The following is a 23,990-nucleotide window of genomic DNA, read 5'->3' on the forward strand; positions in this document are numbered from 1 at the left end:
TTGATATCGATCACACTGATTTTGAAAATATTCCAGTATTTCATTTATCGATTCAAGATGATTTTGATATCAACGACTTTGTTAACTTTGCAAATGTGCCGGAACCAAATGAGCAAATGTTTATTGAAAATCCAATTGTTTCGAAATCATCACCACTCAAACACCCTTCATCTACCCTTATTCTTGGTGTTGATAAGAAATCTAGAACAATCAAGAGGAAGGTTACTAATGCATCTTCATCGATTTTCACTGACTTCAGAAAAAAGAAACAATCGAAAAGTGTTGTGCGAGAGAAAAAACCCACAACGAAAAGTGACAGATCGAAGAGGAAGCCAAAAGGTTCACCTAAAAAAGTGAAGGGTGATTTGAAAGCTGAATCGCTATCTTCTTTCAGTCCTCTACATCGGTTTGAAGGAATGAAAAAGAAAGCAAAATACCGCCTTGTAAAGGCGCAGATGGCTATTGCTGAACTTGAAAAGAGTGAGCGGGCTATTAATAATTATAAGGAAACTCTTCAAGCATTAGATGCTGAGATTGCATTAGCGAAGGTTGAATTGGCCAAAATGTGTACGGATGCAAATGAACTCCGTTCAAAAATTGTTAAAGATAATCAATTCAATCAACGTTCGAGAATGCAAGCTCAGGCAGAGCTTGAGGAGTCGACTCAACTTGATGAGACAGCATTATCAGTGAGAGGTAATTGTCGAAAAGAGTTGGAGAGTGCATTTCAAAGTGACGGCGATTAGTTTTGGGAATGATAATGTGTTTTCAATATCGTGAGTTGAAAAATATAGCGGGAATGGAGTATACAATTAATTTGGTTTGGTATACACAGAACGTTGCGAATGGCTGGGGCAACGTTTACCGCTGCAATATTTTTCAATTCACATACTTATAATTGAAATGAAAACAATAATGAACTTCAACATTACTTCATTCATAAATACAATAGTAGATACATTCAAACCATATTTGATTCATCAATCCAAGAATTTTGTTCGCTAGGAAGCCCTAACCACTTTACATATACTTTATTTTTTCTTTTCTTCTTGAATGGTTTTCAAAACCATTCTTCAGATGATATTGTTTATATGAAGCATTCGTTATTTTCAATATTTTGAAATATACTTGACGAGTTTCTTCATTATCAACATCTTGCGGATTCTTCAAAAAGATCATATCATACAAGTTTGGACTACCTGCGCATTCATATTTTTTCACTTCATCAGCATCCCAAAATGAAATGTTTCCATCTTTGAAATGTACCACTAGCTTTCCCATTTTCAGCTTTTGTGTAATAGGATCCATACGTACACCAAATGTTCCATCATATGCTGGATTTCTAGATTTCACATTATTCAAATGTTTCGCCAAAACATCAACACGACTTTCATTCATATTAGGTGAGGAGTCATGATCCGAGGAATCGATGTGGGACGATGATGGTGTTTCGAATAGAGTTGTTCTCATATCGTCTTGAAGTGTGATCGTGTCACTATTCACAGATGATACACTACCAAAAGATTGTTTTCTTCCTATTGGAGTACCCATGGGATAATTTGAAGTAGATTGAACATTTCCATGGTTTGACGATAACATTGATGATTTCGAAGTAGCGTTTGATGATAAAACATTCAATGGTTTTGTTATGGGCTCATACAATGTTTCAAGTGTCGTACGATTTTCAATATTATCATTCTTGATAGAGTTGAATTTCTGCCTGACAGCTTCTGTTGTCTCTACTAGCCTTCCTAGGTTAACGTGCGATCTGCTAGACCAACGCTGTCGGAATAGATCGTTAATAATCGCATCTCTCATCATTTTTACTGCCGGTGCTCAGTAGCTTCATATTTCGCAAGTGTGCATTCAGTGTTTGTGTGAACTTCAGTTAGGTGCAGTAGTTTGCGAGTAAATACTAGTTTCGGTCTGTGATTCCGACGTTAACCTGATAGTTTGAATTGAGGGTACGTTTTTTTAAACACATTGAACTAATTATTTATCTTTTTTCTTTGTTTACAGCTGAAAATAAATTACAAAAAGAACAACAAAGGTTACAGGCCTTAATGGAAGAACTTTTGGATGAGTCTGAGGCGGAAAACGATCCTAATGATTCGGATGGAAGTTCGGAAGATGATAATTACGAAACACAAAACTACAATACAGACACAGAACAAGAATTCGAGGATGAGAATGATATTTCTGTGGATGGTGAATCTGTACAGCGTTTTCCCAGGGTACCCTGTTTCATCGCAAAGGATAAAAAAACGAGATGGAAAAAACACTGTGATAGAAACCGTAGAATACGAACGCGTTCCCAAAACTTAGTAAGAACGTTACCATTTGCAAAAGGAGAGGCTCGCAATAAATTCTACCCTTATGAAATTTGGAGTCTACTTTTTACAGAAGATATCTTACAAATTATAGTTGATAATACCAACATCCACATTGAACTGACTGCAGATCCTAATAACAGGACTTGTAGAAAAACAGATATTCACGAAATAAAAGCCCTCATCGGACTTCTCTACATTGGCGCAGTATCTAAAAATAATCGTAGGAACGCAGAAGATCTATTCAGAACAGATGGAATGTCGGTAGAACTTTATAGACTGACAATGTCTCTCGCCCGATTTAAATGTTTGCTCAGGCAGCTACGTTTTGATGATGTAAGAATTCGAATAGAACGTCAAAGATATGATGAATTATCTGCATTTCGAGTAATTTTCGATATTTTCAATAACAATTTACCAAAATACTTCTGTGTTTCCGACTCAACTACAGTGGATGAGCAACTGCTGGCTTTCAGGGGTAGGTGCGGGTTTAGAGTTTATATGCCACAAAAACCTATTCGATATGGTATAAAAGTGTACGCATTAGTTGACGCTAAATTATTCTACACGGCTTATTTGGAAGTATATTGTGGAACCCAGCCGCAAGGACCTTATCAACAGAACACAAAAAATATTTCTTTGGTTCCTCGCTTATGCAAGCCAATTTGGAACACGGGCAGGAATGTCACAATGGATAATTTTTTGACGAGTAAAGAACTTGCTGACATTCTTTTCAATGAACATAAATTGACAATGTTGGGAACATTGAAATCCAATAGGAATGTGTTTCCATTAGAATTTTCAAAACCTGATACACCAGTAAAAACGAGCATATTTGGTTTTCAAGAGAATTGTACCATTGTGCCCTATATTCCTAGAGAGAAAAAAAACGTCATACTTTTGTCCACCTCACATGAAGATGATGCTATAGATGACAACACAGGTAAACCTGAAATGATTATAACATATAATAAAACAAAGGGGGGCGTGGATACTGTAGACAAGATGCGTGCTGCCTATAACTGTGCCAGGGGTACGAATAGATGGCCAACGGTGATATTTTATGCAATTCTAAATATTGCAGGAATAAATTCGTATGTCATTGCCAAATATAATGCTGCAGTATCCAATAAATCTTTCAAAATGCCAAGACGGGCTTTTTTGGAAAAGTTGGGTATGCAACTGTTGGATGATCACTTACGACGTCGTGCTATGTAGATGAACATACCACGTCAAATTAGATCATGACTGCTTCACATTTGTAACATCAAAAATCCCACCACTTCTTCCAATGGGGACGCTCATGGAAGATGTAGTATATGCAGCAGCAGAAAAAATAGAAAAACTAGGTTTAGGTGTTATAGTTGTGGTACTTTTCTATGTCTAGAGCATTTAAATGCTATTTGCAATAACTGCTCGAAAGAAGATAATGATAACGAACATTAGTTTTCCTGGTGTAACTTTCGATTTATGTTATCATTAATTTTAATTTTTGTGATGAATATATATATATATATATATATATATATATATATATATTCCCTCAATGTTGTAGAGTTGACATATTTTTTGAATGTATATTTTTGTTGAAGGACGACATTGATTTTGTTTTATTTGTATCAGGATTGCATGCCTGTGCTGTGTTTTTTCATTTTTGTTTCTCTATTAAATATCATTGCAAACCAACGGTTCATAGGTTCATATATTCTTTGAATTCAACAACAAATTAGTCATATGTAGGACACGGTCTCCCGCACCGACGTTAACTTTTGTGTTACGCTATTTTACGTTAACCGAGGAAGGTTAAGGTGTCTAGACTATCAATTGGAAAGGTGTTTTGTGGATAACTGTCCTGAAATTCATTCCTATGAATACTGCAAGGAGTATATTCAAGTTGTCAGAAGGGAAGGCAATGCATCTACATGCACGTTACAATAACAGAAAAGTTATTGTATCTGCGTGGAAACAAACAAATCCATAAAATAATTATACCAGAAGCTGTACGTTCACGACAGATCAATGGCATATATAAACGCTAGTTATATCAGGAACTAATAGTACACCGGTATAACATTACAGATGCATATTCCCAGACCAGGTCGTTAGCCGATCCAGCCTGCTTACTCAGCATTGCGTCATATGCGAACTTATTTATACACCTTGTTTTCTTATTCATGTCATTCAATTGTAGTCATTTGCCTTAAATGTACAAATAAAGTTTTTAAAAAGTCTCAAAGCAAATCCTTCGAAATAATTGACGCAGTCGTTGTAGGATTGTTCGAAAACGACTCATTGCGAATTCGTTTGTGAGTTTCAACTCTTAACGGACAAGAAACCGAAAATTTGGAGAACGAGCCAGAGACCCCGAAAAACACAGTGAGCCAGAAAAGTGGACGAAAGCCAGGAATAGGTGAGCCATCAATTTTTCCTCTCCTTTTATTTGAATTTTGTGGCAAAGTTGACTATTGATTGAATCAATTAGTGCATATAATTTAAATTTAACAATAAAAACAGAATTGTGTGGAAATCAATTGCGTTTTAGATATTAGCGAAAATAATAATCTGAAACATAAATTAGCATAAGAAGAGAAAGAGGATAATTACAATTTTTCGAAAGTATAGTAATAAGTAATAAGTAAAAGTAATAAAAGAAAGAATGACAATAAACTAAATTTTCATTTACAATCAATCAAAATTGACGAATTAATTGGACAATTGAATAACTTAGTATTAGATAGAGATAATAATATGGTAAATCCTCAAGAAATGGGTGTTAATTACCAATTATTGAAACTTTATATTGATACGATTCCAAATTTTAATGGTGATAATGAAAGTACCTTAGAAGTATTTATTGAACATTGTGAATATTTGATTTCTACCTACAAAAATATTCAAAATATTGATGATCCAATCAATACATTTTTAATCAGATCTATTATTGGGAAATTATCAGGAAATAGTTGGAAGTAGACCAGAAATTCAAGATTGGGATAATTTAAAGAATCTGCATAGGCTTAGTTTCGGAGACCAAAGAAATCTAGATTGCCTTGTTCAAGAAATGATGATAATGAAACCTTTTCGAAATGAAACTTTCTTCTCTTTCGGTCAGAGAATTCAGAAAAGTAGGAGTACATTTGCTTCAAAATTAGTTTCAATGAACCTGAGTGTGGAAGAACGAACTTTCTTTAAAAACCTTTATCCGTGGTTTAACAGGAAGAATACAAGACATGGTTAGACTAAGAAATCCAAACTCTTTAGAACTAGCAATTTCTGATGTTCTAGAAGAAGAAAGTTTCATTTATAATCAAAAACAAAATAATTACTTTCAAAATCCTCTTCAACATAATAAAACGATGCCTCCAAGACCACAATCATCTAATCAATTCAAACCGCAACAACCAATTTCAAATTTCCGACAACAAATGCCAGTTCAAAATTTTCAAAGACCAAATTTCAATACCCAAAATTTACAAAATAAAAAGCAACCACCGGTTGAAAATTTGAGATACCAATTTCCATCTCAACCTATCCAGTTACAACCGAGACAAAATACGCCTCCTCCAAAATATTTTACTAACCAACAAGTATTTGGAACACCCCGTTACGTTTTCAAACCTACCGGACAAGTTATACAAAATAAACCAGAACCTATGTCAACATCATCTCGTAATCCTACGATACAAGAAAATCGTAATCCTAATAGAAATTATTTTCAAAATTCCGGTCCAAGAAATTTCATGTCAGAGGAACTTCATAATATAGAGACTAGATACTACCCGAATGATCAGTTAGAATTTGATAATCCCTTCGAAAACCAACCATATGAATGTTCAGGTGTTATAAATGAACAAAATGACCAAAAAGCTTATAACGACAATTTTGAAAACTTTCAGGACACTGTATTTAACCAGTGCCCTTACGAAAATGTTAACGAAACCGAAAATTTTACTTTTGAGGAAAATTTTCCCCATACCTCGACCCAGGACAACACAACATAACAAATATAGATCTCAATCATTTACAACAATTTACCATATATATTCGTTCCCAAATTGAAAGCAAAATTTTTAATAGATACAGGTAGCTCTCGTAGTCTCATGAGTCCAAATTTGGCAAATAAATTTTTCCAAAATTATATTTTTACTGAAAATTTCAAAATTCAAACTTCTCATAGTATTTCTTTTCACAACGAAGTGGCTGTTATTCCAATATTTGAGATTTTCAATATTGAGAAATGTCACAAATTCTATATTTTTGATTTTAATCAAAAATATGACGGACTTATAGGAATGGATCTTTCAAAACAATTACAAGCAATATTCATAAAAAATTACTGATTACTCCTATTAACCAGATTCCAATTATTTTTGATGAGTCACTAAACACATCAAATACACAAAAATGTTTTCATACTTTGACAATCCCTGGCAGAATGCAGCAAGTTATAAAACTTCCTGTCCTTCAAACATCTGGTTTAGGAATTTTAAATTATATAGATTTTGGAAACAATTTAGAATCTCCACAAGCTATCGTTAACATAGAAAATTATTTTGCTTATACAACAATAACAAATTCGAGCACAAAGCCATTCAAAATCACGATAACAGAACCTTTTGAGATTGAACCTTTCGATTTAAATGAAACTAATTTCGTTGGAAATATCGAGACAAATAGTAAAGTAAACGAACAACAGGACTTTGTTTTAAAAAATAACTTGAAAAATCTAAGGTTGGAACATTGCAATAAAGAAGAAAAAGGAGCAATCAAAAAATTGTGCTATGATTATAAAGATATATTTCACTGTGAAAACATTCCTTTGAGTTTCTCTAATGAAATTACTCATAAAATAAAATTAAAAAATGAAACCCCAATTTTTACAAAGACTTATCGAATTCCGGAAATTCACAAAAATGAAGTAAATTCCCAAATCAATAAAATGTTAGAACAGGGTATAATTCAACCTTCTACCACACCCTGGAACAGCCCGATTTGGGTAGTTCCCAAAAAATTAGATCAGAGTTGAATATAGAAGTGGCGCGTCGTCATAGACTATCGAAAATTGAATGAACGAACAATAGACGATAAATACCCTCTTTCCAACATTACAGACATCTTAGACAAACTTGGGGCAAATTATTTCACAACTCTCGATTTGGCATCAGGATACCACCAAATCGAAATGGACAAAAATTACATTTCAAAAACAGCTTTTTCTACACAAATTCTACACGAATTCAGACGTATGCCTTTTGGGGTAAAAAATGGTCCGTCTACTTTAAGGTATGGTTTCGCTGGCATGTCTGGTAGCGGCGACTCACGACTGCGTCCGGACGCATACGACTGATTCAATAGGATTGTGTATGTGTGGTTCCGATGGAGCGTCTCCGTCGCAGTCGCTATCACGCCAGCTGCTGCGTCTGCGTCTCAACTGCTGAGTAGACCAGTCAAGACGCGCTACCGTGCGACCGAGTGTACAGAAATGGCGAAATTCTCCACAAGTGAAGACGAGATCTTAATTGAACAAGTTCAGAAATATTCAGTCATATACGACTACCAAAGCGAAAATTATAAGAACTTCTTAGTAAAAGAAAATGCATGGAAAAAATTGCATTTTCAGTAAAGAAAGATGGTAAGTGAATATGAATACATATAAATTTATTTGGAATATACAGGGTGGGGCACATACATGGTTGTATAGGTATGAATTAAGGGAATAGACGGTACACTTCTGGATATATGTATATGAAATTGTATGAAGTATGAAAATATTCCTAATTAATGTTCTTTTGAAATGTGATTGTCTTGCCAATCTACAGCTCCCTCCTGATTGAAGAAATTCACAAATGCATCTCTAATGTGAAAACCATCAGAATTTTGAAATCCACCTGGCCTAGAAAAGTTCTGAAACGTCTTGCTATTGGATGATTTTTCACTTGAATCATATACATAGTGTGGACGTTGGTTTGTTTCCAAATATCCTTCTCGTAATAAATTGTGTAGGCAGCAAGCTGCAATTATTAAATTATCTCAGACCTCAGGTTTTATAGCTATATGTGTATAAAACACTCGGAATACCTGACACATAGTCAGGTATGCCGTAGTTAAATACGGCATTCCTCTTGTCCGAATTTGCCGTAAGTTTATTGAAAGGTTTCATGATGCGTTTATGCAATCGAAAAGCCTCATCTCCAACAACTACATGTGGCAATTTTTTGGTTGAATTCGGTAAAAATTGATCTTTTGGGAAAAAATCTTCGGACGTTAATATTTTTTTTCCTAAAGCTGACTTACTGAATATCGAACTGTCACCTTCTTTTCCGTACGAACCAACATCCAAAACGACGAATTTGTAATTTGCATCAACTAGGGCAAGCATAACGATAGAAAAGTATTCTTTGTAGTTGAAATATAAAGATCCAGACTTGGCAGGGGCGAAAATTCGTATGTGCTTGCCATCCAGAGCTCCAACGCAGTTTGGAAAATTCCATCGCTGCCAGAATTCCTCTGCATTTCGTTCGAGTACGTCCGTAGATGGCGCTGGTATAAACATTGGTACTAAATGCTTACACATACTCAATAAAGTTTCTTTTACTAAAGTGCTAATATAGCTGTGCGAAATCCTGAAGGCAAATGCTAAAGATCTGAACGTCTCGCCAGTTGCCATAAATCTGTAAAAAAATGTATCTTATAGAATTACTATACGTGTCATTAAATTTGCATCATTTTTTGTTCAAATTCAAAAGACATGCCCAAAACTGAACAATTTCTTTCTTTTTCAGTTGACGCATGTAAAAAGCGATGGAAAGGTATAAAAGATACTTATTTTCGTCATAGAAGAAACCGCAAAATGGGAACCGGTTCATCTGCGTCAGACAAACCAGTAAAGTGGAACCTTTATGAACGCCTCTCCTTTCTAGATAGAGTTGTACAAGAACGAAGTTTAAAAAACACACTGAATTTTGATGGAAGCCAATTGAGCGAGATCGAAAGTGAATCTGTCGACAACAACGAATCAAATTTATCCGTCGATGATACTGGTCCTGAAGAATTGTTGGATCCCTCAAGCTCCGCGGCATTAGATTCTGACAACCAATCTTATCCAAATGTTCGAGAAAGCGATACAATATCTACCACTACTGCCAGTCGTTGTTCTTCAGTTGCTAGTTCCACCGCTATATCAGCAAGACCAAATATGAAGAGGAGTCGCAGCAATGATCCCAAGGAGGCTTATCTTAAACGTTTTGAAGACAGGGCTCAGAAGAGAACTGAAATTTTACAAGCTTTGCAGAAACAGACCGAAGCACCAGAACTTGATGACTTAGATCTCTTTATGAAAAGTATAAGCTTAACAGTTAAGACACTACCAAAACCATTAATAAATGAAGCGAAATTGGGTATTTTAACTCTCGTGACTAATTTAGAGTCTAGAGCAATGTTTTCCATACAAATCAAGCACATCAGTATAATTCGAGATATAACTTGAGTGCAAACAATCGGTTAGGTAACTACTATCAGTCTTACAATCCACACACACAACAACCATCATCTCCAATACCTTCTTCACAACCTCCAACTGTTCTAGAATCCTCAACCATTGCTGACTTCACCCTTCAAGAACTATAAAAAACCTTTTATTGATTACGTTATTATTGGAATCATTGTTACGTTTCATCATAATTTCTGTTTATTAGTTTATTACAAAATGTAGATTTGTCACTTGTCCAAAATAAAGTTATTTCCAAACATCAAACACATAGTTATTTATTATGTTTTGTATTATCTATTTACCTTAATGTTAGTGCCAGTTTTTCCTCCGCAGTAATTGGCAGTGGAACTGCATTTGTTCCTGGTTTTGTAGGGTCGTCTCGTATAAGTGCTACAACAAAATGGAACTGGTCGAGATTTAAACGAAAACACTCTCTGAATTTTGAATCGTCCGTCTTCAAATGGTCAATGAGTAGCTTGAAATATCCTTCTTCTCTCCTCTTGACAAATAAGTTTTGGATCCCACGCCTTTTCTGGAAGATATGGTGAAGTAACATATGCTCTTCATCCTCTTCTTCCTCTTGTATTAACATTAATTGTAACAAATTATTCTTATCCATTTGAACACCTGTTCTTTCTGCCGTGATAGCCAGGCCGTAGTAGCTCAAAAATGCGATTCTGGGCGCGCCAACCAAACCACTTGCCGAAGCGACCGCCAACTGCGACTGCGATTCCCAGAGACGCTGCTACCAGTCGCCGTCGCTAGACGTGCCAGCGAAACCATACCTTTACAGAGGACGATAAATAATGTTCTGAGGGGCTTAAACAACGAAATTTGTTTAGTGTACCATGACGATATAATAATATTCAGTAGCTCCTTACAAGAACACATCTCTAGAATAAAAAACGTATTCGAGAGACTGAGGAAAGCAAATTTCAAAATACAATTGGATAAATCTGAATTTCTTAAAAAATCAGTTGCCTACCTAGGACATTTATTCACCCCTGAGGGAGTGAAACCCAATCCCGACTAAATCTCAGCAATTAAAAAATCCCCTATCCCAAAAACTCAGAGAGAAATCAAATCATTTTTAGGCTTAATGGGATATTATCGAAAATTCATTAAAGATTTGCCGAAAATTACAAAACCTATGACCGCATGTTTAAAACGAAATGCAAAAATAATACATGACCAAACTTTTATCGAAAGTTTCGAAACATGTAAGAAAATTTTATGTAACGACCCTATACTTCAATACCCCGACTTTGAACGAGAATTCATAGTGACCACAGACGCTTCAAACGTAGCCCTAGGCGCAATCCTTTCGCAAGGTAATATTGGCCAAGACAAGCCTATCGCTTATGCTTCGCGAACTTTAACTGAGACTGAACAACATTATAGCACTATCAAAAGAGAGCTTCTTGCGATAGTTTGGGCTTGCAAACAATTCAGACCTTACATTTTTGGACGACCCTTTACAATTGTATGTGACCACCGCCCACTAACATGGCTTTTCAATATTCGAGAACCCAATTCCAAACTATTCCGTTGGCGTCTGAAATTGGAAGAATACAACTACAAAATTGTTTATAAGAAAGGACTTCTAAACTCCAATGCGGACGCAGTTTCACGTATTCAACTTAACATGCACGAAACCGACTCCATTGCTAACAATCCAGGTGACATCGACCAATAAACTTTAGACTTTCTTAGAGAACTAGCAGAAAATCCAGTAGAAAATTCAAAACCAGATATATCTAACGATAATCCTGGAAAACAATCAAAAATTAATATCATTTCAGATATCCAAATCAATCACTAATCAAATCGATCAACTACCTATCTCTCAAACCGACGAAACTCCCCATTCTTTATCACAAGAATTCCTATTCGAGATAATATAATCAATAATGAAATAAATCAAATTCACGTTTTAAAAAATAAACAAAACAAAATATCTCTTCAACAAGAAACATATGGTATTCATAAAATTTCAACAGTAAAACTACCTTCAGAAGAAAATGAACTCTTGATTTTTAATTTCATGAAAGATTATTTGAAACCGAATATTAATTACTTCATATATTTTGAAAAGGCTCAACTCATGAAAAATTTCACACAAGTGTACTCTGAAAATTTTAGCAAACAGACTCTAAAATTATTCACGTGTACAAAACTTGTCAACACTATAAAAGGTCAGGACGAACAAATCCTCTTGATGAAAAATCATCACGAAGGAAAAACAAATCATCGTGGCATCGAAGAAACTTTACAATATCTAAAATAAAATTTATTTTTGGATCAATATGAAACAAACTATTACAAATTACATTAATTCATGTGATATTTGTCGAAGAACAAAGTATTCTAGGCAAAATCCATATGTACCTTTAATTTTGACAGAAACTCCTTCAAAACATTTTCAAATAATTCACATCGATGCTTTCTTTTTCGACGCCCAAATATATTTGACAGTTATTGACTCTTTTTCTAAATTCGCTCAAGCGATACCAATAGCCGGCAAATCAGCCATTCAAATTTGTAATACTTTAGTAAGGTATTTTGCTTCTTTTGGCACCCCTCAAAATATAACTGTTGGCCGAGAATTCAATAACGTAACTGTCATAGAACTTTTGAAATTACACAAAATAAAAGTACATTTCACCACCCCTGGACACCATGAATCCAACAGCCCTGTAGAAAGACTTCATTCCACCTTAATCGAACATCTACGAATTTTGAAAGAAGTACACCCTAACGAGACAGATCTCATTAATTACGCCATTCTAGGTTACAATAAATACTTCAATTCACAGTTCAACTGGTTTCACTCCATTTGAATTAATATTTGGTCATACAAATTCAAGAAGTCCAGAAGAAATTTTCAGCCCCAAAAAATTATATTCAACATATGTACAAGAAGACAATAAAAAACTAACCCCTGTTTATGAAAAAGTTTTGGAAAAATTGAAATCTCGCAAAGAAAAAATAGAAGAAAAAACAAACATTAAAGGTAACACGAACGAGGAATTTTAAATCAATAAAAAGTTTTCAAGAAAAATCCGAAAAACAGAAATAAAAAGAACAATAAATGTATAGGACCATTTACCATTACAAAAATCTTAGAACATAACAAAGTAGAAATAAAAATTAAAAAGGGAAAGGTTGAAATAATTCACATAAAAGAATTAAGAAAACCACCTTTGTTACAGGCTCAAAATGAAGAACCTGAGAATCCTGAACCTCCTGACGTTAATATCAATGGTCAGAGCCAATCCAGAAATTGAAATAAAAACAATAAGTCCTTCCCCCGGAATCCTTCCATTTAACACGTTCAATGCTGATGACGCACACGTTGCGTTCTTGCGGTCAATTGCGTAGCGCTCATATCGAGTTTTAACCTTCACTGCGTAATCATCGACGCAATAACTCGGTGTTTTGTGTGATATACGTTTTCGTTAATAATAGTAGAGTGTTATTTTATGTTTGGTTTGAACTCAAACGTTATTATGGATCCAAACCACCCCAGTACTTCTGGCTCACAGGAATTCGGCCTATCGCAAAGTAAAAGGCCTCGAAAAGCCACAAAAACGGCTTGGAAAAGATATTTGACCGAGGATGAGTTGGAACGACGTTTATACGATTCGGATGAGGATTTTGACGAGTCGGCATTGCTCGCAGGGAGTGAGAGCGAGAACGTTTATTCAGACACGGATGATCGCGATGTGGCCGAAGAAGCTTCGGAGGATGAGCCGGTCGAAATTCCTGCAATCGAGCCGTCTACAATTCAGTGGAAGGAACAAGCAGAATTGTCTGTTTTTGGGTTCGATGGAACAAATAAATTTTTGGTGCCATTTCCAGGTAAACATAGTTCTAATTTTATTAGGATCATTTTATATACCTTTTTATCAGTTTTAAAACATGATTTCGCATAAGTTTCTGAAGGCTTTCACTAGTTCGGACTTCCATTGTCTATTATATAAAATGATTTGAAATCCCTGAAACAAGTAAAAAAGAATAATTAAAAGAGAATAGTTGAAAATAACAATTATATTAAGCAAAAATAAACCTGAAATGAAATGATAGTAAAATAACCTACAAGTAAAAATATAATAATTGAATAAATAAAAATTAAAGGAATGCAAAAAGAAAATAATAAAAATAAAAAGTGTAGAGATTCCAAGTCACGTTAGTTCACGACGTTTCGATTGTTGGTATCTACAATCGTCTTCGGGTGATGACTGTCATCACTGCCTTGAACCTTGCTTCGAGGAATTCCATCGAAATATGGAATAACAACAATATTTGAATGTGTTGTTTTTGGTTTTCGTTTTTTTTTTATCTTGTACTTGTTTTGTTTTGAATAAAAAAATGTAAGTTTATGGATTTTATTTCCTTTATGCAAAATAGATGGAAAAAAAAGTGGCTGTGTCATCTTATATAAAAATGGTAGATTCCTAGGCTTGGACCAAGCATGAACGCATACGGTGCGTTTGCAGCGCTGCCCAACGAAGCATTTACCACACGCTAATGACGCACCGTATGCGTTTTCAACAAATGAGCCATAATAAATATAAAAAAAGAAAAGAAACACAATCCCAAAGTGTTATCTATAGTTTCAAGTCGATACATAAAAAAATGTAGTCAGCGTGGGGCACGCGAGGGTAAAAAATGGTCAGCATTGAACGTGTTAAACTTGGTTTTTCAAAAATTGTAACTAAAAAACATATTTTTCTCAACGATATTGATTTAAGTATCCTTGAACTTGAAATAAAAAATTTAATAAAGAACTATAATAAATTAAATGAGATATCAAGTAATAAACAGATGTACTTTAGGAGTTTGGCAAATAAATACGAACAGTTAAAACCACTGGTTTTTGAAATTTCTTATAAACTCAAAAATATTCGAAATACACCAACGCATCCGATGGAGAGCGATATGATAAGGCAATCGAAACTTTGAAAAGCAATCAACAAAAAATTGTAAAAGAAGTTAATTCACAAATTTCTTTTTCCAAACAAATAATTGATAAATTTTCCAAACATATTGAATCTATTATCAAAAATAAAGATCTTTCTAAATACATTGAAATCTATAAAACAGCCTTGATCAATATAACTGATCAATTTTATAAATATACTGTGTATTCAAGTATGCTAGATCAAATATTTTTAAATGCAAATGTAATTATCACCTTTCTTGATAACGTCGAAAATGCAATCACTTTTGCAAGATTACATAAAGTTCACCCTGATATTTTAACAAGTAAAAATTTGGAAGAAATCATTAGTGAGCTTCACAGTCACTATAGTCCTGACGAAATACTTCAGTTAGATGTCCATTCATGGTATTCAATTCGTCGTTGACAAGACGAAGGGGCGTATCTCAAAAATTGCCGGATTTGAGTTACGACCGGCAATGTTGCTATTTATAAGTATTTTTTCCTATGACAAACAGGCGTATATCTATTGCTATATATATATATTCGGAATAGACAGTGGGCGTAACTCAAATTAATAATTACAGAACACGGCAAACAGGCGGAAATGGACTTACGCCCGTTTGTCGTATTACACTATATGAAGGAAAAAGTTACGCCCGTTCCGTCATCTGTTTATTGACAACATAACCTCAAATGAAAACGCTACTTGTTGCTTACCGAATCGGGCAATAAAGTGTTCATTCGTGATTTTTAATATTCTGTGGATAGTGTTTCATTACTAAGGTATGTTATTATTGTTACTACTGTACATCAATATTACTTATTTGGTTTTTATTACAGATTAACTATCAAAAATCATCAGTTCAAAATAAAGTGGTGGTTGTTAATTTTTAATAGCCTGTTGGTAGCTTCTCTTTAGTAAGGTATGCTATTATTATTACTAAGGTACATTATTATTACTTATTAGGCTTTAATTTCAGATTAAACATTAAAAATCGTCAGCATGGATGTTGTCGTAAAATGGAATGACGGTACTGAAAATATTGTTTTGTCGAATCAAATTCAGTTGGTAAATAGATCTGATTCGTTAAAGAAGGGGGCAAAAGTTAAAATGTATTGGAAACCAGAGAAGTGGTACTTTGGTGTAGTGATTGAATTCAAAAATGAATGTTATTCTAGCAGCGATAGTGAATCGGATATTCCCTTAAAAATGCTTCGTAAGGATTCCCATAGTATCAGCGAAGACGATATCCCTCTTCAGCTTTTAAAGCAGAAACTTGCCTCAACAGCAGCTTGCCAAATAAGTACACCCGTAATGATAATGGATAAACTAGATATTAATAATGCACCCAATATCCAGGCAGATCAAACAAATGTGACGGGTTTTCAAACTATCCAAATAAATCAATTTGAAGAGCATACCAGTGACAAACTTGATGTTAGTGATAGTGAGGAACCGCCTATATTCCAAGATAATTCGGATGACGATCCAACATATATTCAAACATGCGAATTAGAGCTTTGTAAGGAAGAAGTTTTCAGTGCATGTCCAAATTGTTTGAAGTTATTATGCTGGAATCATTTTTCTAACGACGAGTCTTGCGACTGTGGCGGCGTTGTACCTAAGATCAGTGCATCGAAAAAATTGACAATGTTCCAGAAAACTACTGTGTTGAAGGAAATCCTTGTGAAAACGAAACAGATCTAGTTTTGAAAAAAAAGGAAAACACAAAAATAGCTGCTACGAAAAAGCGAAATTTGGGTGAAAGCTACGTTAGTTACAAAAGTAAAAAAGTAATGCCGGCAAGGAAAGTTTTGAGAGCTAGGTGCAACGGTATTACTTGTTCAAAAGTAGGCAAAAAATGTGTGCTGTTCACAGAAGAGGACAGAACGAACATATTAAATGATTTTTACGGTACTGCGTCCATGCAGCATGTAAAGCGTTTGAATACCAAGCAAAAAACAATAATCGACCAAGATTCAAGGCGACATAAAAGTAACTTTTATTTTTTACCAAAAGATGATTTACAGATAGCCGTATGCAAGAAAATGTTTTTGAGTACTTTGGGAATTTCAGAAAAGGTAATGCGCACATCTTTAACTAAGGTTGGGCAAACAGGAGTTATTGAAAAAGATGGTAGGGGAGGCAGGCCAGTAAATTTGAAAGACAAGGACGAAGAAATTAAAAATTCAATACTGGAACACATAAAGAAATTTCCGAGAATGGAGTCGCACAACTGCAGACAAAGTTCCACTCGTGAATACTTGCATGCAGACCTTACTGTCAGGAAAATGTATGATATGTTTATCAATGAACATGGAGGTGGAAAAGATAACCAATGCAGCTACTCTCTTTATCTTAATGTGTTCAAGAGTTTAAGATTATCTTTTCACCATCCTAAAAAAGACCAGTGTGGCCTATGTTTTACATACAGACAGGGCACCATTGAAAAAAAAAGTAGGATTAGAACAAAGTTACCGACAGCACATAGCAGAAAAAGAAAAGGTTCGTGAAATAAAAAAGGAAGAGAAAGCCAATCCTGACAGCTTAAAGGTATGTGCTGTTTTTGATTTGCAGCAGGTTATTTTTTTACCAATTACTAATGAAAGCAAATTCTTTTATCGTCGAAGACTGGCAAACTATAACTTCACTATCTATGAAGCTAAAACTAAAGACTGCCACTGTTTTCTATGGAACGAAGGACTGAGTAAACGTGGCTCGAGCGAAATTTCGACATGTTCATATTTATACCTAAAACAAATTGACTCCAAGGGTATAACTACTGTCTCTTTATTTTCCGATGGATGTAGTGGACAGAATAAAAATTCCATCGTCGGTGCGATGCTTTTGTATGCAGTTGCCACTTTAGAAAATATACAGTCCATCTCCTTAAGATTTTTTGAAGCATACCACGGCCAGAGTGAGGAAGATTCGGCTCATAGTACAATAGATTATGCTATTAAAAATTCTGGAGGCTTGTTTGTACCGTCTCAGTTAGCACCAGTCCTAAAACTGGCAAGAAGAAAAAATCCATGTTTTGCATTCTTTAACTTCGACAGACTTTTCAAATTTTAAGAATCTATCCAATGACCTACAAATACTAGCGGTTAGAAAGGATGATGAAGGAGGTATAATTGATTGGAAACAAATACATGAGGTCATGGTTCAGAAAGGTAGCAACGATAAGATTTATTTTAAGAATAGTCATCTGCAGAATAACTACCGATATATAACTTTGAAACGAACTGCAAGAAACAATATCAAATCTGAGCCACTCTGCCTCAATCCCGAATCCCCCAAAATATCAATTGCAAAATACAATGACTTGAGGGCACTGTGTAGTGGAACAACACCCATCATTAAACTACCAGAACATGTTTCTTTTTACGAGCAGTTGCCACACTAACGTTTTTGAATACGAATTTGTACTGTTTTTTTCAAACATGTTAGTTATGTTTGTTTAATTTTTGTTTAAGTTTAGTAAAATGAGAAAAAATATATTTGCTTCTTTGTTGAGTTAAATACATTGTTACATTTCCTTAGTTTTAGTTACTTTAACCTGTTGGCATTTGTTTTTCTGAAATAAACGTTAATTTTATTAGTTTTTGGTAGAAATATTGTATATCAACTTAAAGCAGCTTCAAAAATTTTAAATAAAGGGTATTTTCATCATCTTTATGAATTTTGATAAAAGGCGTAACTAAGTTTTGTGCTTTTAATAGATTATTTTCGAATTAGACGAAAGGGCGTATCTCTTCTAAGGGCAGTTTCATCCCTTTTGGTGAAACTAGAAATATTAAGGTTTTACTCTACGTTATATATTGGCATTGAAGCAATATTTTTTGTTATTAGTATTCTCAAAGCGGTTTTTAAAGTATGCAAAAACACAGGTGGAAGTTAATAAAAATCTTTATGCTGCAATTACTCATAACTTGAAATTTTGAGATACGCCTCTTCGTTTTGTTAACGACGAATTGTGGGTCACATCTTTCATCTAATTCAATTGTACATTCAGAAATATTTTCCCGATCCATACTTTCAGGAAGTGTGTAGTTTTGGGGTGATCTTCTGCGCAAAAAGTTGTGTAAAGCGCAACACGCAAGAACTACAGTATCGACGTTGTCCAGATTCAAATTAATACTTGTGTGGAAAATACGAAATCTTGAAGCCAAAATTCCGAATGTGTTTTCAACAACACGCCTCGCCCTAGATAGGCCGTAATTGAAAATTTTTCGCTCCCTTGTTAATGCTTCTCGTCGATAAGGTTTAAGAAGTTCTCGACTCATACACCGGTATTTTGGAATGCTCAACTCGTTGTCAACGAGCTTTTCATAAAATGTAGTGTTATTTATGACCCCTCCATCTGAGATCCTACCGTTTGTGCCTATATCACAATACAAAAATTCGCAATTGGCATTGGCTATTGCCATAAGAACAACACTGTGGGTTTTTTTGTAATTGAAATAATAGGATCCACTTCCTTTAGGTGGCACAATCCTAATATGTTTTCCGTCAATTGACCCTAAACAATGAGGGAACTGCCACAGTCGTTCAAACTCAGTTGCAACTTCCAGCCACTCCTCTTCGGTCTTTGGAAACTGAAACAAAAAGAAAAATCGTGAGCAGTAAAACCTTCCACCACGTCGCTTCCCTACAGGCAAAGGTATCTAGCCCCCAACGTGTTATTTTCATAATACAAGACTGTGAGTATGCATCCTACAATTTGCTCTCCAGCCTTTCTAATTTATTCGACCATTATTTTAAAAATAATGAAAATTATGAAGATCGATAATTGTTTAATATTTTCAGATGGAAGATGAGCAAAAGAGTTCAGCTGACGCTCTATCCGCTGAAGCGCCTGCTACTCCTCTTTCCGAAGCATCAACTTCTTTTTCCAATGCAACATTGTGCCGAAATACTTCAAGATCGCACTCTTCAACTCGTAAGAGAAAGGCAGTTCCAAATGATGATGGCCCAAGTGACGTTATGAAGTTGGTAGGAAAGAAACTGGAGTCACTACAGGCAGAGGATGCTTTCCACGTGTTTGGAAAACATGTTGGTAATTAACTCAGAGATGTCCCTAGTTCACAAAACGCAATCGCTCAGAAACTAATTTCTGATGTTTTATTCGAAGCGGAGTTGGGTACACTAACAAGAAATTTTCAACTTGTTGATATGACTAGCCAGCGACAAGATGATTTTGGTTTAATGAATGGGCGGAATTGGCGTCAACAGAATATGCCCCAACAATTGAGAATGCCACATACTCTTTCTTCACAAGTTAGACCATACCACTCCTTCTCACAGCAGTCGCAGCCTATGCCACATAACTATGTCCCAGAACAACTTACACGCACTCATGAGTATGAAACAATTAGGCAATCCAAATCACGTGACATTTTGACATTCAATATGGTGGATTGTTGGCACACAATCGATGTTATTCTTATGCGAGTTGGTTGTTGATTTAGTGAGTTGTGTTGTTTTGGACGTTTAACTGTATTTTTTTGGACTTTTGTTGGATCTTTTGTGTTTAGTTTATGGTAAATATATAAAAATATGTATATAAATTATTTCCAAGAAAATATTTTTATCTGTTTAGTGGCCTGTTTGACCATAGTAACTTTGGTTTTTAGTTTATGATGGCGTTTAAACAAAGCGAATATTTGTTTAATTTGAAGAAAAGTCATCCTGAAGTAGCTGCTAGGTATGTGGAAAAAGTCAAAGACCTGAACTGCGACCCTAACACCCTAGCTGAAGGTAGTTTTGACAATGGGCTTGACTATGTTCCTCCCATTACAAGCATGGAGATTATTTGTTACCTTGTACTGACCCACAGTTTTTATACAAAGGAACAAATGCGAGCTTATAAGAGCCTAAATGCCTTCAAATATTTTGAAGCTGGATTTGTAGAGAATGTTGGTTTTCAACTTATTAATGATTATGTTCTTATAGCTGGCACAGTAAGTAATTTTTCCTAAGTTTTTATAATACATGTAGTTTGTAATCATGTTTATTTTGGGGAGGGCTGTGTTACTCAGGTACAAATGATGGAATCTAGGCATTTATCTTCAGTGAGGTGTATGACTTACCTTCACTTGCAGAGAAGCACTGAAGATGACTGCATAGGTAGCAGCGATTCCTTATACTTATTTTCTTTTGTTTCAGGTGAAGCATTCCATGAAAGCTCGTGAGAGCAAACTGAGGGTATGGATTGTATCACAAAAAGATGGTGCCATTTGTACAGCCCACTGTACATGTATGGCTGGATTGGGAGAAGTATGCAGCCATATTGCTGCAGTTTTATATGCTGTAGAGCATGCGAATAGTGTTAAAAACAACTTGTCATGTACAGATGTGAAAGCTGCCTGGCCCGTTCCATCACAAAGTTGTACTGAGCCAACACCAGTAGCTTCAATGGATTGGGGAAGAAAAGTAGAGGACAAAACCTATTCAGATGTACCTTCAATGAACGAAGAGGATTTGTGCAACATGCTACAAGAAATTAAGGATGCCAATTCTCAGGCAGCTTTAATGAGACTTGTCGAGCCATTTGCGTCTGAAATAAACAAAGAAGAAGCATCACTTCCTGTAATATTCGGGATCTATAATAAAAAACATGAAAACAAGACTCTGGATGAACTTATTTTATTAGGAAAAACCATCCCGATGGATGTAGGGAGGGACATGGCTTCAGATATAGAAGTGAAAACTCAAGGACAGAGAACATCAGAGGAGTGGTATAGACAAAGGACTGGTCGAATTACTGCATCAGTTTTTAAAGATGTATGCAAGACAAGCTTAAAAAAACCATCCTTGTCACTAATTAAGTTAATATGTTACCCTCAAAAAATATGCACTAAACAAATGAAATGGGGAATAGAGCATGAGGAAACAGCAATTAATAAATATCATGAATCCATGATAGAAAAACATGAAAATTTTTTAGTAAATAAAGTGGGATTGGTCATAAGCGTTACGTGGCCTCAATTAGGTGCCTCACCAGATGGGTTTGTATATTGCGATTGTTGCAGAGGAGGTTGCTTAGAAGTGAAGTGCCCTTTTACACTTCGAGAAGCTGGCAATGTGGAAACGTTTGCAAGATCTAAAAACTCTTGTTTAGAGGTGAAAGAGGAAAATAAAATTCAATTAAGGAAAAATCATAAATATTATTTTCAGGTCCAAGCACAAATATTTATTTCTAATATATTGTATTGTGACTTTGTTGTTTGGTGTCCAAATTTTATTTATGTAGAAAGGGTTTTTCCCGATTTTGAATTTTGGGAAAATAATTTAAAGAAAGCATTAGACTTTCACAAACAAGTAATCATGCCGGAACTATTGGGTAGATATTATACCTCAAAAGTTCCAGGGGGTAACATTACGAAGTGGTGTTTTTGTAAAACCATTGATGATGGCAGGCCCATGGTTCAGTGTGACAATGAAGGTTGTCTAATTACTTTTTTCCATATTGATTGCGTCAATTTAAGTGAAGTTCCAAAAACAACATGGATTTGTTCTAGATGTTATACAAAAATATTCCATTCATACTGATTATCTTGTTTTTTTTTGAATAATTTTTTGTAATAGTTTAGAAGTAATATTTAACCATTTTAGTAAATTTTTTAGTTTAATAATTAGTGTTTATATTTTTTGTCAAAAATATTCATGTGTATATAGGTTTTTTAAAGAATTTTAAGTTTTTTTTTAATGTGTTGAATAAAAAATCTCCCATTATAAACTCTTTTATTGAAAAATAGGTATATCTATAATTTAGGTTAACATATAATAAATAAATATATATTATTTCAGCCATTTAGACCAGTTGAATCCAAGTCTTGATAAGTTTACTGAGAGGATTAAAGTTTCTCTTCGCTTATCTAGAAATAAGTTACCAGGACTTGGATAAATCCATCCATGAAAAAATAGAAATATCATAAAGGTATTATTGGATAAGAAAAATTTATCAAATTGCAAACGACAACAACAATTTTGTCGATAATATTAACATCATCGGTTACATGTGTTAACATGGTAATTGGAAGGGGTCCTTGGAAAATGGTAAATTTATTTTTGATAACGCCGATAATTCTTTCAATATGAATTCTCACATGAGCAATTTTTCTTGTTTCCTCTAGTTCAAAGGGAAGAAGTTGTTTCTTGCCTTTAGTAAAAGCAGGAATTACAAGCTTTGCCCCCAGCGTAGTCAATGAATCATTAATTAAAAAACCCCGGCTAAAACAATGTCTTGGCTTTGTATTTTATCAAGAAAACCAGATAATTCCACCATTTTTTTATCCGATGTTCTTCCTCCCCAAGCTTTACTTATATAAGAAATGGTGCCTTGAGGAGTAATGCCAATTAAAAACTTAACAGTATTGTGATGTTTGTAATTTGACCAACTTTTTTGTTGTGTTACGTAACTTGATGCTTTTTCAATAAACACTTCAAAGCAATCGATAATAACAGTAGTTTTATCATGAAATACTTCTTTAAAACATGATGGAATATTTTTCAAATTTTTCTCTTTATCTGGCCATATAATAAGATTTTTAAATCTTTGATACATTAGAGATATAATAGAGTTAAAATAAGTAGAACATGTTGACTGTGATATTCCAAATCGATATGCCAAATCTTTAAAATGTGCATTAAGTCTTAATTTAATCATAGTTATTAAAAATTGCTGAAATGGATCTAATGCACTTACAGAAGACACAGCAATAAAAGGCTTTATCCTTTGAAAAACTATGTTCAATAATGAAAAATTTAAACCAGTATAATACAGACACTTCTGATCATCATTATGAAATGATTCGTAAGTCATAATAGTCTTATTTAACCTACATGACAAAATATTAATTTTGGATTTTAAGAAATCTACTGCTTCACATTGTTTGTTTAAGTGATCCACAGTTAAATCGGTCTGTGTAGCTGTGCCGTCTTGCTCTTCTGGGTTGATTTCCTCTACACTTCCAGAATCAACATTTGTCTAAAATAAAATATATAACTAAAAATGATAATCTTTGTTATTATTGTTACCTCAGGGTTATCATCAACTTCTTCGAATTGTCTCATTTTTTTTATTCTGCAATCTCTCCATTCTGTCTACATCTAGTTGTCTCTTAAGTGCAGATTTAGTGGAATAGCCCATATTTTGATTTGGTATCCAGTCAGGATTATTAATATCTTGTAAGTCTGCAGGCTTTCCTACAAAAATATGAT

At 34.5% G+C, this 23,990-nt stretch overlaps 2 protein-coding genes across 3 annotated transcripts; one reads left to right on the top strand and one right to left on the bottom strand.

Moving 5' to 3' along the window:
• Nucleotides 1-8,352: 8,352 nt before the first annotated feature.
• LOC111507039 (uncharacterized) lies at nt 8,353-11,888 on the bottom strand. The gene is made up of 2 exons (XM_074183944.1): nt 10,122-11,888; nt 8,353-9,001 (listed from the first exon to the last, which is right to left on the bottom strand). Exons 1-2 carry the CDS (start codon nt 10,436-10,438, stop codon nt 8,368-8,370), a joined length of 951 nt encoding a protein of 316 aa, XP_074040045.1. The 5' UTR covers nt 10,439-11,888; the 3' UTR covers nt 8,353-8,367.
• Nucleotides 11,889-20,141: 8,253 nt separating this feature from the next.
• On the top strand, nt 20,142-23,250 carry LOC141486096 (uncharacterized). 2 transcript variants are annotated; one of them, XM_074183816.1, is made up of 3 exons: nt 20,142-20,308; nt 20,402-20,728; nt 20,934-23,250. In XM_074183816.1, exons 1-3 carry the CDS (start codon nt 20,306-20,308, stop codon nt 22,317-22,319), a joined length of 1,716 nt encoding a protein of 571 aa, XP_074039917.1. In that variant the 5' UTR covers nt 20,142-20,305; the 3' UTR covers nt 22,320-23,250. The 2 variants fall into 2 exon arrangements, with proteins under 2 accessions (XP_074039917.1, XP_074039918.1); XM_074183817.1 differs by having other exon boundaries at nt 20,142-20,728.
• Nucleotides 23,251-23,990: the final 740 nt, after the last annotated feature.

Source organism: Leptinotarsa decemlineata, unplaced genomic scaffold, assembly GCF_025532065.1.
Source record: "Leptinotarsa decemlineata unplaced genomic scaffold, Ldec_3_MD MMD2_tig00026347_RagTag_RagTag, whole genome shotgun sequence".
Taxonomy (NCBI): Eukaryota; Metazoa; Arthropoda; class Insecta; order Coleoptera; family Chrysomelidae; genus Leptinotarsa; species Leptinotarsa decemlineata.

Bases quoted from the DNA above. Each gene is read 5' to 3' on its own strand.
- LOC111507039 (XM_074183944.1), bottom strand. From the start codon at position 10,438: ATGGATAAGAATAATTTGTTACAATTAATGTTAATACAAGAGGAAGAA. The intron at 9,002-10,121 runs GTAAATAGATAA...ATTTTTTTACAG, and splicing joins AAACTGGCACTAACATTAAG to ATTTATGGCAACTGGCGAGA.
- LOC141486096 (XM_074183816.1), top strand. The intron at 20,729-20,933 runs GTAAGTAATTTT...CTTTTGTTTCAG, and splicing joins ATGTTCTTATAGCTGGCACA to GTGAAGCATTCCATGAAAGC.